This window comes from Melanostigma gelatinosum, assembly GCF_949748355.1.
Source record: "Melanostigma gelatinosum genome assembly, chromosome: 9".
Taxonomy (NCBI): domain Eukaryota; kingdom Metazoa; phylum Chordata; class Actinopteri; order Perciformes; family Zoarcidae; genus Melanostigma; species Melanostigma gelatinosum.
The window spans coordinates 17,763,661-17,777,852 of record NC_136642.1 but is presented as its reverse complement, the minus strand read 5'-3'; the positions used below and the strand labels follow the sequence as shown (position 1 = coordinate 17,777,852).

The following is a 14,192-nucleotide window of genomic DNA, read 5'->3' as shown; positions in this document are numbered from 1 at the left end:
TGTATGTGGCGTTGTCATGCTGTGCAAGGAGCATTATTAGAAAGTAATATTTAAGAAGTTGAATAACCTTTTAGACCAGGGGTCTCAAACTCCCGGCCCGCGGGCCGAATCCGGCCCGCCACGTCATTTTATGTGGCCCGCGAATCCGCCAGCAAAAAAAAAAAAGAATTAAAAAAACTTGAGTTAAACTTGATAATAAAAATATCCCCATAGTCGAAATTATGAGATAGAAAGTCGAAGTTATGCGATGGAAAGTCATAACTATGATAGAAAGTCATAATTCTGAGATAGAAAGTCAAAATTATGAGATTGAAAGTCAAAATTATGAGATTGAAAGTCTAAATTATGAGATTGAAAGTCAAAATTATGAGATACTTAAACACAGTCATAGAAGCAGCTCTTTGGCTGGTTACTGTACATTTGAAATGTATTGTGAGTACATTGAAGACTACTTTAAACGTGACTTTAAAACACATGAAATACTTCATGTCGGATTGTGCAAACGCACCCTTGAAAAGATTTGAAGCATTGAACAAAGTTATTGTAATAACTTGTGTTTGATATTTGTCTTTGCTATTTTCTTTAATAGTTTGATCTTTGATAGAGTAATGTGGGTTTATTAACCCTAAATTAAAAGGTTGTAATAACAGAAATGTGCTTAAATATATTTTTACATTTATGTAACTGCATGGACAATATTTTTACACTTGAATAAACAACAATCAAATGCAGAGACAGTTATTTAACAATATGTTACGAGTAGTTACATTTACGAACCGGCCCTTTGTGGGCGACCGTGATGCTGATGTGGCCCGGAGTGAAAATGAGTTTGAGACCCCTGCTTTCGACAAACCAGTTTAGTCTTATCTACGTTTCTCAAATAATCTTCAATGATTGAATTGACACACTACAGGTTAAGCCGACCTTGCCCCAGTACAGCGCTCTTCAATCCCACAATAGGACCAATAAGTCCTCAACATCAATCAAACATGGCACAGTAATATCTTTGCACCGGGAGGAGTCCTAGGTGACCGTTGGACTCACAAAGATGAAGCACCAGAACCAAGCGACTGTCTGGCTGCTTCAATCTTGTTGGCGGACATCTGTGGTGAGACTGTGATCTCTGCCTTTGAGTGATGGCTGCAGAGCTACGTGACGGGAGCAGAGGGAGCGCCTATCTTTGATAGTGTGGGTGTGTGTTCAGTATGCATGCACTCCTCCATAAAGCCTTCTGCATTCCTTTTTCTAAATGTGTGTGATTTTTGTTTGCGTCAGATGGTGTATTTGTGTTTCTATCTACAACATGAAAACACTACTTTACTGCACTGTTTTTGCACTTCACACACACACACACACACACATACATGCCCATCGTCTTACATAAACATTAAGGGACAGGCACACACACGCAGACAACCATACACACACACACACACACACACAACCATACACACACACACACACACACACACGCACACAACCATACACACACACACACACACACAACCATACACACACACACACACACACACACACACACACACACACACACACACACACACACACACACACAACCATACACATCCTTACCCTGAGAGGCATGGACACCTAACCCCTCACCCTGAAACCTGGCACCCCCAGGCTGACTGAAATAACAGGTGCAACAATGTTATGGTGCCAGAAATCCTACCCTGGCGCTGATATAAATATAAATATTGTCATCCTTTCCTGATGCCTGTAGCTTTGCGCTGTCTTGGCTGCTTCACGCTGTTTTCCTGTGTCAAGGCTGGCCAGCAGCGTGGATTCCCAGTGCTGGCCTGTGCTCAAGTCTGGAGGTTTCCAGATGCTGAAGCCATTATATAACCAGTACAAACTGTTTTGATTCTAATGTGGCTTAAAACACAATGGAAAGTATATATGGAACAATATTTTAGCATGCAAAACATAGAACACAGGTCCAACCAGAGACAGGGGTCTAAAACAGACTGTTGTATACATACAGCCATTGACGCCCAATGACATTCCAAATCCAAACAGACACACAACACTCATTGGCCACGTACACGCTTTGATCTGATTTGATTGGTGTAGCCCAAAACAGGTCCTTTCTGTAGTCCTCATCCTTTTACAGCCTTATTCAAAAGAACTGAGATACAATTTTCACTCACTATGGTATGCATACTAATTCTAATAAGCAGTTGTGCCCTTTTGCTTGTTGACTCGTGTCAAGCCTACATTTTGGCCTGCAGCTTTCTGTGTCCACAGCCTTGTTTGTTTTCTTTCCAAACAATATGATGGTAAAGCTTGACGAGCCTGCAAGGAAGCTCATTAGCCCTCTGTCCCCTGCAGTGCATCGACAAACATGACTAGCATGTTATATTTGGTCATCGGGTGTATCGTTGCAGATTATTTCCCTCTAATGTCAACCGAGATTAGGATCATGTTAGATTATTTAAGAAGGGTTTTGAGTTGTTAATGAATAAGCAAACATACCTCTTTTGGTGTATTACACCATATTATGGTGATGTTTTCAAAGTTTTGGCTTGGTTTCAAATACACAACACATATTACAGTAAATAGTCACATGTTGTGCTTCAATGGTTATGCAATGTGAGTTGCTACAGACACAACCCTGTTGCGGTGGAAAAGTGTTCATTGGCCCTCCAGCTCCCCTGACCTAGCTCCCTACACTCCTCAAAGGAAACCTCCAGGCCCCTGAGAGTCTGTGGCCCCTGCCATTCTTCCTGCCCTGAAATAGATCCTTACTGGCACTCATCTGTGTGTGTGTGTGTGTGTGTTTTCTTATCTCGGTAAGTTGATATAGAGCCATGCTGACTGCAGCGCATTTCCTGACTTCCTGTGGAGCCCCAGACAGCTGCATATCGATCAGTACACTGATGCATCACTTTAGAGGCCACATGCAGTACACACACAGTCACACACAGAAACACACACAGAGAAAGATACAAGCAACGGAATTTGTGCGTGCATCTCTCTCTCTCTCCCTCTAAGCATCAGTCACTTTGTAATTTCAGACAGGCCTCCATTATCAGCTGGAGTCTGCGCCTGCATCACTGATATCCGGACAGATCATAAAGCAGCAGGGCTGACTTTAATCAAAAAGACAATGCTGAGCAGAGGATGAATGGAAGTGGACAGGCACAGTGAGATAATGGTTTGAGAATGAACTTTTATGAAATAATAAACTGTCTGGACAGAAAGCCATTCCATCACACACCTACTCCACTTACAGAATCTCTTAACACTTGTGGGCGACAGTATGCACATTCCGCTCAGCCACCATGTCTTCTAGGTGCTGCACTTCTCAGAGTGATATTTAGAGACAGGTTGCAGGCTAGCTGACGTAGCTTAAAGTACTGTTCAGAGCAAGAAGGAGAGTCAGCGTGTCTGGAATGCCTGCCTGGGACGATTCACACCGACATTTTAGAATTCCTTCCCCACTTTTAAATAGAACAGAGAGGTACTTTTGAGTCCATTGCAGTCGTGGATGCAGAAAACTGTGTCCTTTCATGTTTGTGGTACAGTCATGAATCAAATTGGTTTGACAATTATATATTGTATATGATTAAATCCCTTACAATGGTGCCACTGTGTTTAATCCAAGTTAATAATGGTATATGAATACAGTACAAGACACAATCACTTTTGCTACACTTAAAGGAGAGATACAACTCTCATTTACAGCTTCATGCATTTAATTTAGGGGTTCTACAAGAACATGATTACATGCTTAAATGTTAAAATATATATATTTCTCATACTGCCCATTGCTACAGCGCCTGTATTCTTCCTCTGTCTGATGAACAACGTTTGAGTGCCTGTCTCTTTAAGGCCCCCCTGCCGGAAATCCCAGTCTGCTCTGATTGGTCAGTTTTTCCAGTCTTCCCATGGCTGTATAAACCCGGAAGCTGTAATTCCACAGTTTGGCCTCGGTTTAATAATTAGCTTCAAAGCCCTGTGCTATAAACCCCCTTAAAGCTCCCATAAAGCCACTATCTTGGGCCCCTTATAGCTTCTGTATGGCAGCTGGATACCATTAGGACAGTCAGTTAGTTCCCTCAACCATACATATACTGTTCACATACACATCCACATACAATGGGCCTTGATGAGCTTCTTTGTCTAGGATCGCAACTGACTGCCAGTCTCACTTATTACAAACATTTTCTGACAGTTAGCAAAGGAGAAACAGAGCGAAAATGATATTTTCTCATTCTTTCAGGGTCTCTGGACACATTTATTTTGAAAAACCAAGAAAAAGTGCATTTTGCGTTTGTATTTGTATATGTCACCATTAAATATATTTTAGACTTTCTATTCAGCATGTCTCTGGAATTGTCAAAGTTTGTTTTCACATATATATGTAGGGCTGTGAATAGCGGCAGAGGATGTGTGGATTGAAGAGAAGGATTTATGCTCCCAGTAACCATCGATCAGATCATAGGACAGGAAGTGTCTCGACATCCCTCTTTTTTTGGCACATTTCACTTCCTTTTCCTGCACATCTCTTGGTCTTTAAATCATCCTCTTGTTCATGTTAGTTTAAGTTGGTCTCACTGTCTGAATGCTCTCATTTCTTACTCTCACTCACTGAGCATGACACTTATCTCGTATCTCACCTTCCACCTATAATTGTACAGATCTTTACAAACCTCAGTATTCACACGGAGGCTTTGGTTATACTCAGACAAATTATTTCAATAACACAAGTCTGCGGTAGTTTATGTCTCTCTGTTTGCACAGTACATGTTTCTAGGAAGAAGACCATGAGTTGCATCTTCAAAGGATGCTTTTTAATGGCAAAAGTGGAAAGCTATAACACAATTTTCAACAAATCCTAATCTCATTTTGATATAACTCCAAACCCAGTATTTGATAGCACATATATTTTCTTTGACTGGATGTCAACACAGTGTTAGACTTGAAAATGGATCACCTTTAAGATTCAATCAGCTCACTGGTGTCAAGCAAACAAAACCTGCTATTTTGTTGTTTTACCTTCACACAGACACAGAAGGAAAACTTCAGTTGACAATAGGCTATGTTAATATTACTGTCAGCTGCCTCTGCCAATGCTTTATTATAACTCGTAGGTGTTATTTAAAGCCCTCTGCCAATACTACTGAATAAGGACATGTCTGTAGAGCCAGTTCCTCAGTATTCTGTGTTTACAGACTTGTGACAGACAAAGAGCAGATCTCTCTGTGCAGTGCATTGGCCCATGATAAATAAGATTCCATGCTGACAATACATTATAGCTTGAAGAGTGTTGTGTCAAATGTATGTGACACAATATCACAATTACATCATTTTAATTGATATATCTGCCTTTATGCAAGAATTGGCAGAATACTAATTAATCCCAAATCACATTTGCTGCGTGACGGTATTACTCCGCCCCCCCGTGGGAACGTTGAGGAACTACATGTGTGCGTTGCCATTGTATACTTCCGAAGAGCTCCAGTTTCCGGACGGACGAATTTCAGAGTAACACCACACGACCGTCATTTGGCAAGGTTGGTGCTAGAAATTTTGTTAATAAATGGTTTGAAATTGTTGTAGCGTCAAATTGAAAACATTTTATGGAATGCATTATTTTTCCACGGAGCAAATGGACACTTAGCTAAACATCGTATGACGTCCCTTTTTTTCCAAACAACATTCAACGTAACGTTACTGCAAAACAAGAAATTGTAAAATTGTTGAAAACTTAACGTTAGATGAAAGGCTACTTATGTATGGATTTTGTAAGTTTGCTTCCGTATAGCCGTAGTTTCACCAGCAACGTATTAAGACATGAATGATGAATGTTTTCCATTTAAGATGAATGTAACGTTATAGCAGTACAGTACAGTAGTTTGTAATATTTAAGGAAAGCTAGCTACCTTAAATATTTGCCTACATACTTAACTTTCTAGATGTCAGAGGTCATGGTTAACGTTTGACACTTTCTGCTTTACGTTACTGCTAATAAAGCGAGTCACTATACAAGTGTATCCTTACTATCTATTAGCTTACTATCTCTTCATTTTCAGATATATCTGCTGTTCCCTACTTTACATTTTATTTTCTCTACATTTTTACATGTTTAGGCTTTTTTTGAATTCCCTACTTCAATAGGCCTTTTTCACGAAAGACATTTTGACTTGTCACAGGAAAAGCACAAGTGTATATCATACAATTAGTGAGTATCGGGGGTCCTGGTGTTGTCCACATTGTTAACAGTAAGAACGTCTTCATAAAACACCGGTTGTGTATCCTATAGATATTGTGAGCCAACAGATGCATCACAGCAGCACACAGGTGTTAATAAAAGTATTGGTGTTTGAATTCTATTTAACTGCGTCAGTGCCAGGGTCTTGGTGTTGTGCATGCTGACTCACTGTCACACTATCGTGGTTTACGGTTCAACACAATGGAACCGTCATTAATATTATCAGTAACACTTCTCCCATTATTACGAGTCAAAAGGTCTGCGGTGAAAATAAAAAAATCTATAACTGTCCCAATTCTGTCACAGCTTGTAGGGATTTATTTGATTCCGATTTGTTTTTGCCCAGTCAGCAGAGTATCTTGGCAATGATCCCTGTCCTCAAACGTTGATCCTCCTCATATATGCCCGCCACCTTTTTTTAATATAGTAAAATGTGTGAAGCAATGGAGTTGAAAGTGAGTATTTTCTCCCACATTTCTCCGTCTCCGTGCTGCAGCAGGATGGTACTCTGTGCAATGAGGCGGCAGCTCCTGAGGAGCGGCAGCTGTGCAGTGTGGGCCAGGTAAGGGGAGACAAACCAGCATTGTTTACCACCATGCCGGACCGTGACAGTAAACAAAGTCATGAATACAAGAACATCAAGTCTACTGAGTTGAACCCACATTATTTGTTCACAAACAGGGACAAGTCTAATAACCAAAATGCATTTCTACGGTGCTTGGATATGCAAAATGCCAGTATATAAAAGTAATACTTTCTCTCATTCTGACTCATGACTAAAATGAGTCATAATCAGATGGTTCATTTCTTTGTGTGACTGTGTACCATGCTATCTGATCATGTAAAGACAGAGGACATTTATGCTGTCTAAACCTCCTGGTAATGTACCATATGTATGTTGTTGTAGCAGTTAAATGAATCATCCACAAACAGCTCCTGTGTGTCTATTACCGTCTGTAAGAGCTGGATCTGTATATTGATGAACTTTATACATGTTGTTCCTCGAAGGCTGCTGCTGCAGAGACAGAGCAGTGGTTGTGTGTACTCCAGCGTCCATGGCTTCAACCAGGAGGAGGTCACACAGAAGCTGCAGGCCTTTCCTGGAGGCTCCGTTGACCTGCTCAAACAGGAGTCTGGCATCGCCGTGCTGACCATCAACTACCCCTCCCGCATGAATGCCTTCTCCGGTAAGGTGACGGTACATTTAACACTGTGTATATTTCCCCATTGATTAGTGCAGAAATGGTATTCTCAGGATGAAACTCATTTGTGCACAATCACAAATCACATTTTTCCGTCCTCCGCAGGCAGTATGATGGTGGAACTGGAGGAGAGGGTGAGCCAGCTGGAGAGCTGGATGGACGGTAAAGGCGTCATTGTTCAGGGCGCTGCTGGAACGTTCTGCTCTGGATCGGACCTCACTGCTGTCAGGGCGATATCTAACCCACAGGTAGCAAAGCAGAGCTATTCTTTAAAGCAGAGGGTTCTCAAACTCCTTTGTAGTCAGATGCTGCTTTGGCCTGGCTGGCTTCATGACTTCGTTCATGACATATTTTGGTCCACCTTCGCTGTTCCCAAAAAAACTAAACTATATGACTCATCATATTTCCTCAATGTGGCCAGTTTGGGCTTAGTGTCACTTGACGATGTGGACTGCGACAAGCTAAGCAGCAGCAGGAACTGCAAAGCTACCGTGGCTAATGTGGGTGGGACACAATATTCTTGTTTTATTGTCATCATCTGTAGATATGCGCTTTTTTAATGACACGCCACAATTTATGAATTTATAGCTAATTACTTGGCTGACCCCCTGGCAGAGGGCCACTGTGAGAATCACTGCTTTAAAGTATCTTTTTGCTGTTGCTATCTGCGTACTGATGCAGTCAGTCTGTCTGCCTGCATCTCTCTCTCTCTCTGCTTTTGCCTTGTAGGATGGGATGAAGATGTGTATGTTCATGCAGAATGCTCTCACAAGACTACTCAGGTATTGGGCTCTCAATTTCCTCTTAAAATCAGCAGCAACCAGTTTGAGCTTAAAGGAGTTAGCGTTTAGCTGTTACATTACGGTATGCTGACAGAATAGTCTCCTCAGTGCAGGCTGCCTCTGATCTCTGTCGCTCTGGTGGAGGGGAAGGCGCTGGGAGGAGGTGCAGAACTCACCACTGCCTGTGATTTCAGGTAAATAAAATAATACACCCGAGGATCTCTTTCACACCCTCACCTTTCATCCAAAGGTTTTCTAATGGTCTGACTTACGGCTGTCATCTGCATCTCACAGGTTAATGGCATCTGGCAGTGTGATCCAGTTTGTCCATAAACACATGGGCCTGGTCCCAGGCTGGGGCGGCGCCGCTCGACTTAGCCGCATTGTCGGAAGCCAGAACGCCCTGAAGCTGCTTGGTGGTTCTCTAAAAGTGGATCCCGAACTTGGCCTGCAGATTGGTCTGGCGGATGGAGTGCTGGAGGTCCCCCGGGCAGAGGAAGGTGCAGGGGTTGCCCTACAGCAGGCTGAGAACTGGCTCAGCCACTATACGGAAGGAGCTGCCCCAGTGATCCAGGCTGTGAAGAAGGTGGTGTTGTCAGGGAGAGAGCTCCCTCTGTATGAGGCTCTGAGGACTGAGAAGGATGTTTTCGGGACGGTGTGGGGCGGTCAGGCTAACCTGCAGGCTCTGGCTAACAAGTCCAAACACAGATGAGCTTCTCAGATCAGCTAAGAAGCCCCGTTCAGGTCAAAATTGTGTTAAGACCTGCTACAGACTCTTAATTTACATCAACAAACTTAGTCCTTTGATGTGCTGAAGACAGTAACAATGCTGCTCATGTAATGTGGACTCTGGGAATATAAGGAGTTGCGTGATGAAAGGTTTCTTCTTTGTTGGTAAGGACTACGAACTTTATCATTTCAATGAATCAGCTGGGGCATTGCCTCTGATACAATAATACGAGATCCATCGTTGTTTGAGTTATTTTGTTTTCTCTTCAAGTGACATCATACCAACGTATCAACTGAATATGCTGATATGATTCCATGGGTATTAATGTTTTCTATTTTCAGTATGGATGAAAGCAAGGACCGAAAGAACTCCGTTCTCAATCTAAATCCCTTCTGTCCTCATTAGTCAAGCAAATTAACTCCTGGTCCGCAGAAAATGTGATTATGGTAATAATTAGATCATGGCCAGGCTGAGCCTAACTGAAGCAGACAGTTAGATACTGATGAGGTACAACAAGCATGAGGCATCACGTGTGAGTGTAATTCTGCTGCACTTCTTTCCTGTAGTTTTGTAGGTTAGTTTCTTTGTGGCCTTGATCAATCCCCACTCTCCCGCCGCTCTAATGGGAGGTTCTTACTGTAGCTGTAGGTAAGAGGGATTATTTGGCTGATTTTCAGTACTCGTGCACTATGGCTCTTGTCGATGCATGTGGGAAGATGCTGAGGCACAGGGATACATTAGACAGTTACGATTTTTATTTGTAAGGTTTGTCACCAGTTCGTCGCTCATTTTTCATGTCGCACTTAAAACTAGCCCATTCCGCAAGTGAGACACTGCAAAAGCACAAAACTGCACAGACTGAAATGTGAAGAACAGGACGGATCCCTGGAGGATGCCCGGCCTTTATCTCCTGTTCCCCCTGCAGAGGTCATGTTTCCTGGCCAGACACCCAGCTGGAGTGCTGATAGCTGCGTGGTCAGAATACCAAATACCTTCAAGGTGAGGGAGGGAAAATCAAGAGTTGGCCTCGTTATGACGTACAGCACAAACACTTTATATGGTGTCCAATGAAATAAAGAGAGGCTGTATTGCATAGAGTGGGCACTATGGATTGGATTACCAACTGTATCTTTCTTGTTCCACCCGTTTATCATGTACTTAAAGCAACTTGGGGAAACTGACTTTGCCTAATTCTGCACTGAGCAGTTGTATGTGAAATCTGACTTACAATGGGCCCACTGATAGTTATACTTATGCAACACACTGAATATATATTTAAATACCCTATATGTGAGAGGGTATTTAAATATATATATTTGACAAAGCATATACCAATAATCGGACAACACAAAAATATAATTTTAGGATGATGAAATGACAATTTATTCTTAAATTACAAACCATGTAACAAAAACATTGCCAAGCAAAAACTGTTACACAAACTTTGTTCTTCAGAATGAAAAGTCTACTGAGCTGATGATGTAACAAACATACAAATGAAATCTCTGCAGTGTGGCCAATAGCAGAGTCATGTTATTGATCTCTGACATACAGATTTACAACCATAAGACACAAAAAAACAAAAAGCAAATTAAAAACAAACGCAACACAAAAATATCAATTCTCATCATCCTGCCGACCAGTAGTGATTAAGTAACTCTCTCTTCAAACATGCACGAATCACAAAACTTTAGAAACACCGATTGAGAATACTTCAGTCAGGGACAATAAGAATACTCATGAGGCTACAGAGGCCTCAACATCTGTCAAAATGAAAACACTGACACTTCACATTAAAATGCCAATTATTTAAAGCTGGGAAAGGCTAAAATCAATTCAAGATGTACTTTTATAATTCATTCATTTAAAGCAGGATTTGTAATCAATACAGATTTTAGTAGCCTTAGGTTAATTGCAATCAAATCAAAGACGAACCATCAGCAGGTAGTCAGATAATCCTGTGGGCTCTTGAGTCACAATGTTGTAGCACATTAATTGAATAGCAAAGTACTTTTATGTTTCCTTTCTTTATCTGGATAAACGACCTAAAGATTTTCTTCAAACCACAATCTGCTCTGAAACAACACAATTCCCAAAGTCAGCGGATAAATGTCAGAATTCTGAAGGAAAGCCTTCATAATTAGTTCAATCTGAAGTAAGAGAAATCAGTTAGGTAGAGTGGCAGTGGGGAACTAGCTATTATCAAGGATTAAATTCTTTGCAAGAGTAGTTGGATGACTTGAGCTCGAACGAGCCCATTTCTGTGTGCTATGTTAGCTGAGAGAGTTAAAGTGGAGATGATTAGAATGCAGCTGTTCGTGATCATGATAAAGAGATCCATTGTCGGGAGTAACATCCCCATTTATGCTTTCTCCCTCGACTGTCACAGACCTGACTGGACTCTCACAAACCCCTCTGGGTAGGAGGAGAATCAATTTCAACACCAGACTACCTTGGATAGGCAGACGCAGGGTGGAAAGTCATTTTTAACCTTTTAACTTCCACTTTTGTGAAACTTTTCAAATAAATGCGATATTCCCGCAACCAAATGGCAAAAAATGAGCAGACTGGTGGCAGCTGAACACCACAATAAGTATGCTACCTCACATGATGTGCTGGATAGACAATTATGAGATGTCCCGGCTCACAACATGTTGTATCCATCTGACTCATTAACGAGCCGTGCCTCCCGTCAGTACTTGCACACGCAACAATACTTCTACTGCTCTATATAGTGGATGAGGCTGAAAACAAACCATACAGATACATCCAGATTATTGTGAGCAAAATAGAGACACCAAATTTGATTGCTGAAATATTGTTTGTTTACCTAAAAAACAAAAACATCAGTAAGTTATGTTTCATTTCTTACCCACATCTGATCCGTGACAGAGTAAACGACAGCATACAGGAAGGAATAAATTAATGAAATGGAACATAGCAATTTGGTGACGATGGCATCGTTGATGACTTCACACTTCAGTCACTGTGCACTGGCCATCGGGCATTCTGGACCTTCCACTGCTACTGGATGAAGGAGGCGAGGCAGACTCTGCACCAGGAGGGGATCTGTCCTCTGGATTCAGTCTTTGCCCCCGCGGCCTGTCCTCCGAGGGCTCTACACGCTCTCCATCTCCCCCCTCGTCTTCTTCATCATCGCTCCAGTCTCCAGAGCCAGACTCATCCACAGAGGTGTGAGGGTCAGAGGACCTGGAGGGTGAGGCCTCCTCTTCCTCATCTTCTTCCTCGCCTTCCCCAGCCTCAGACCGCTCATGAGAAGGTGTGGGCCTAGTGCTGATTTGCAGTTGGGAGAGAGTGTCCTCCAGAGTGGGGCTGCTGTTGCCAGGCTGACCACCAAGGGAGGTGGGAGGTCTGGCAGTGGCTGGAGGGGCTATAACAGTAGGGGGGATACCTGTAACCTGCTGCTGTACACCTGCCACTGTCATATCCGCCCCATCAGCAGAGTTTTCTCGACCGGCTGCCCCAATGGCCGCAGTAACACCATCAGTGTCGAGGCGCAGTCCCGCCACTCCCTTCTTGGGGATATCCAAAACGTCCCTCTTCATCTTCCGCCTACGACCATGCTCATTGCGCCTGTACTGCACCATGTTCTCCAAGTCAGCTACATACAAAAACCCAGCAATCAGCATTTCAGCGGTTTTCTTGCCCTTGGAAAAAGCGTCCTCCAGCTCGCGGCTGGTTCGCTCATCGTACTGCCACCAACCATTACGGCCCTCATAATACCAGGCGTGATCACTTGCTGCCCCACCCCGACCTCCCGCCGATGCCTTTAGCTCCTCCGGAGAGAGAAGTGTAGGCCTTTCCAGGAAGTCGTCCGGTACTTCCTGTCTACAGAGAGCACAGCGTTTGCTCTGCCAGGATGCTCCTTTCACACACAGGAAACAGAAGACGTGTTGGCATGGCAGTTGGACTGGGTGGGAGCAGCTCTGCAGACAGATGGCACACTCCGGTACAGGCAGGGCTGGGGATGAGTTACTGGAGCCAGAGCATGAGGATTCTGCACTGTTCCCACTTCCACCGCCACTGTTGTTGCCTTTCTTACTGGATGGAAGCGAGCTGACAGAGTGGTCTACCTCTCCACAACTAGCCATCATTAGGAAGTACTGAGGAAAGGGGACAATTGTATATATTATTTATAGTGAGCATGTTAGGATTATAAAGTATAGTTAGATATATAATCTGCAATGATAGCACTGTTTTCCTGCTGGTGTCATGATCACATTTAACACTCAACTGTAGGTCACAGTCACTAAATAGTTACCAGTCCAAGGATGAATAATCTAAGAATTCTAAATATCAAATGATACTATAATCTATGTCATCTTTAACCTCAAACAAGGCTGACATTTGATACTTACCAGAAGTGCCTTAACACTGATTTATCATGAGGAGAGCTGATGGACCTTCAAGCTTGCCACTGCCTAAAGGGAAAGGAGCAGGGTGGTGAAAATGTAGTTATTTGTTTTCAGACTGAAAGTAAGTACAATTGTGATAAACAGTATCAAGCTATTTCTTATGTAAACGTTATCTGACAACGGAAGCTTATGTGACAAACAAGCTGGACTTTTAACCAGATGCTAAAACGGATTAGCATTAGCTACTAATAAGCGTTAATTAACTTAACGCGAGCTATGACTGAAATGTTACTTAAGTCTGTGGAACAAAAGGGCTGCTCTGTCAACTGTCTGACCACTACAAGTGAACCGTGTCAGCTAAGTTAACTTAGCGAACTCGCTAACTGTTATACGTTTGTGCAAACCCAGCTGGCTTATGAACACAGCTAACGACACTAGAGTAAAAACCCACTGCTAACGATCTAGTATTGACACTAACAGTTAACTGGTGACAGTCTATTAGCAAACTAGTTTAAGTTAGCTCACGTTAGATACAAAACAGCTACGAAATGCCGAGCAGTTTGTTGTTCACCTTCAGTATAAACACAACAGAACAGCGGGATCATAACAATACGACCTGTTGTGGCTAACGCTGGCTAGGCTATGGTAGCACTCTGACTCCAGCAAATAGACGGAGTTCATATGACGGCGCTAGCTTATTTTAACAGGGCGACACAAACTGCAAGTATTTTCACAACGACTGCGTGGGTACCGTACCGTTAAATGTAGCTGTGTTGGTCGTGTGCGCAGTTACAAGTATTCGTGTAACGGCGCTGGTTTATAATGCTAGTTCACCGACCTCCAATGTTAGCAGGCTTTGTTTTCCTC

At 42.7% G+C, this 14,192-nt stretch overlaps 2 protein-coding genes across 2 annotated transcripts; one reads left to right on the top strand and one right to left on the bottom strand.

Moving 5' to 3' along the window:
• Nucleotides 1-5,503: 5,503 nt before the first annotated feature.
• echdc1 (enoyl CoA hydratase domain containing 1) lies at nucleotides 5,504-9,970 on the top strand. Its single transcript, XM_079275152.1, has 7 exons — nucleotides 5,504-5,537; nucleotides 6,732-6,797; nucleotides 7,244-7,422; nucleotides 7,543-7,685; nucleotides 8,167-8,219; nucleotides 8,333-8,413; nucleotides 8,514-9,970. Exons 2-7 carry the CDS (start codon nucleotides 6,736-6,738, stop codon nucleotides 8,929-8,931), a joined length of 936 nt encoding a protein of 311 aa, XP_079131278.1. The 5' UTR covers nucleotides 5,504-5,537; nucleotides 6,732-6,735; the 3' UTR covers nucleotides 8,932-9,970.
• A 344-nt stretch (nucleotides 9,971-10,314) lies between these two features.
• LOC306782418 (E3 ubiquitin-protein ligase rnf146-like) lies at nucleotides 10,315-14,192 on the bottom strand. Its single transcript, XM_079275763.1, has 3 exons — nucleotides 14,082-14,192; nucleotides 13,329-13,391; nucleotides 10,315-13,073 (listed from the first exon to the last, which is right to left on the bottom strand). The coding sequence occupies exon 3, from the start codon at nucleotides 13,062-13,064 to the stop codon at nucleotides 11,922-11,924; it is 1,143 nt and encodes a 380-aa protein (XP_079131889.1). The 5' UTR covers nucleotides 13,065-13,073; nucleotides 13,329-13,391; nucleotides 14,082-14,192; the 3' UTR covers nucleotides 10,315-11,921.

Coding starts and splice junctions, on each gene's coding strand:
- echdc1 (XM_079275152.1), top strand. CDS start 6,736: ATGGTACTCTGTGCAATGAGGCGGCAGCTCCTGAGGAGCGGCAGCTGT. Junction 7,423..7,542: donor CCGCATGAATGCCTTCTCCG/GTAAGGTGACGG, acceptor CGTCCTCCGCAG/GCAGTATGATGGTGGAACTG. Junction 8,220..8,332: donor GCTCTCACAAGACTACTCAG/GTATTGGGCTCT, acceptor TCCTCAGTGCAG/GCTGCCTCTGATCTCTGTCG.
- LOC306782418 (XM_079275763.1), bottom strand. CDS start 13,064: ATGATGGCTAGTTGTGGAGAGGTAGACCACTCTGTCAGCTCGCTTCCA.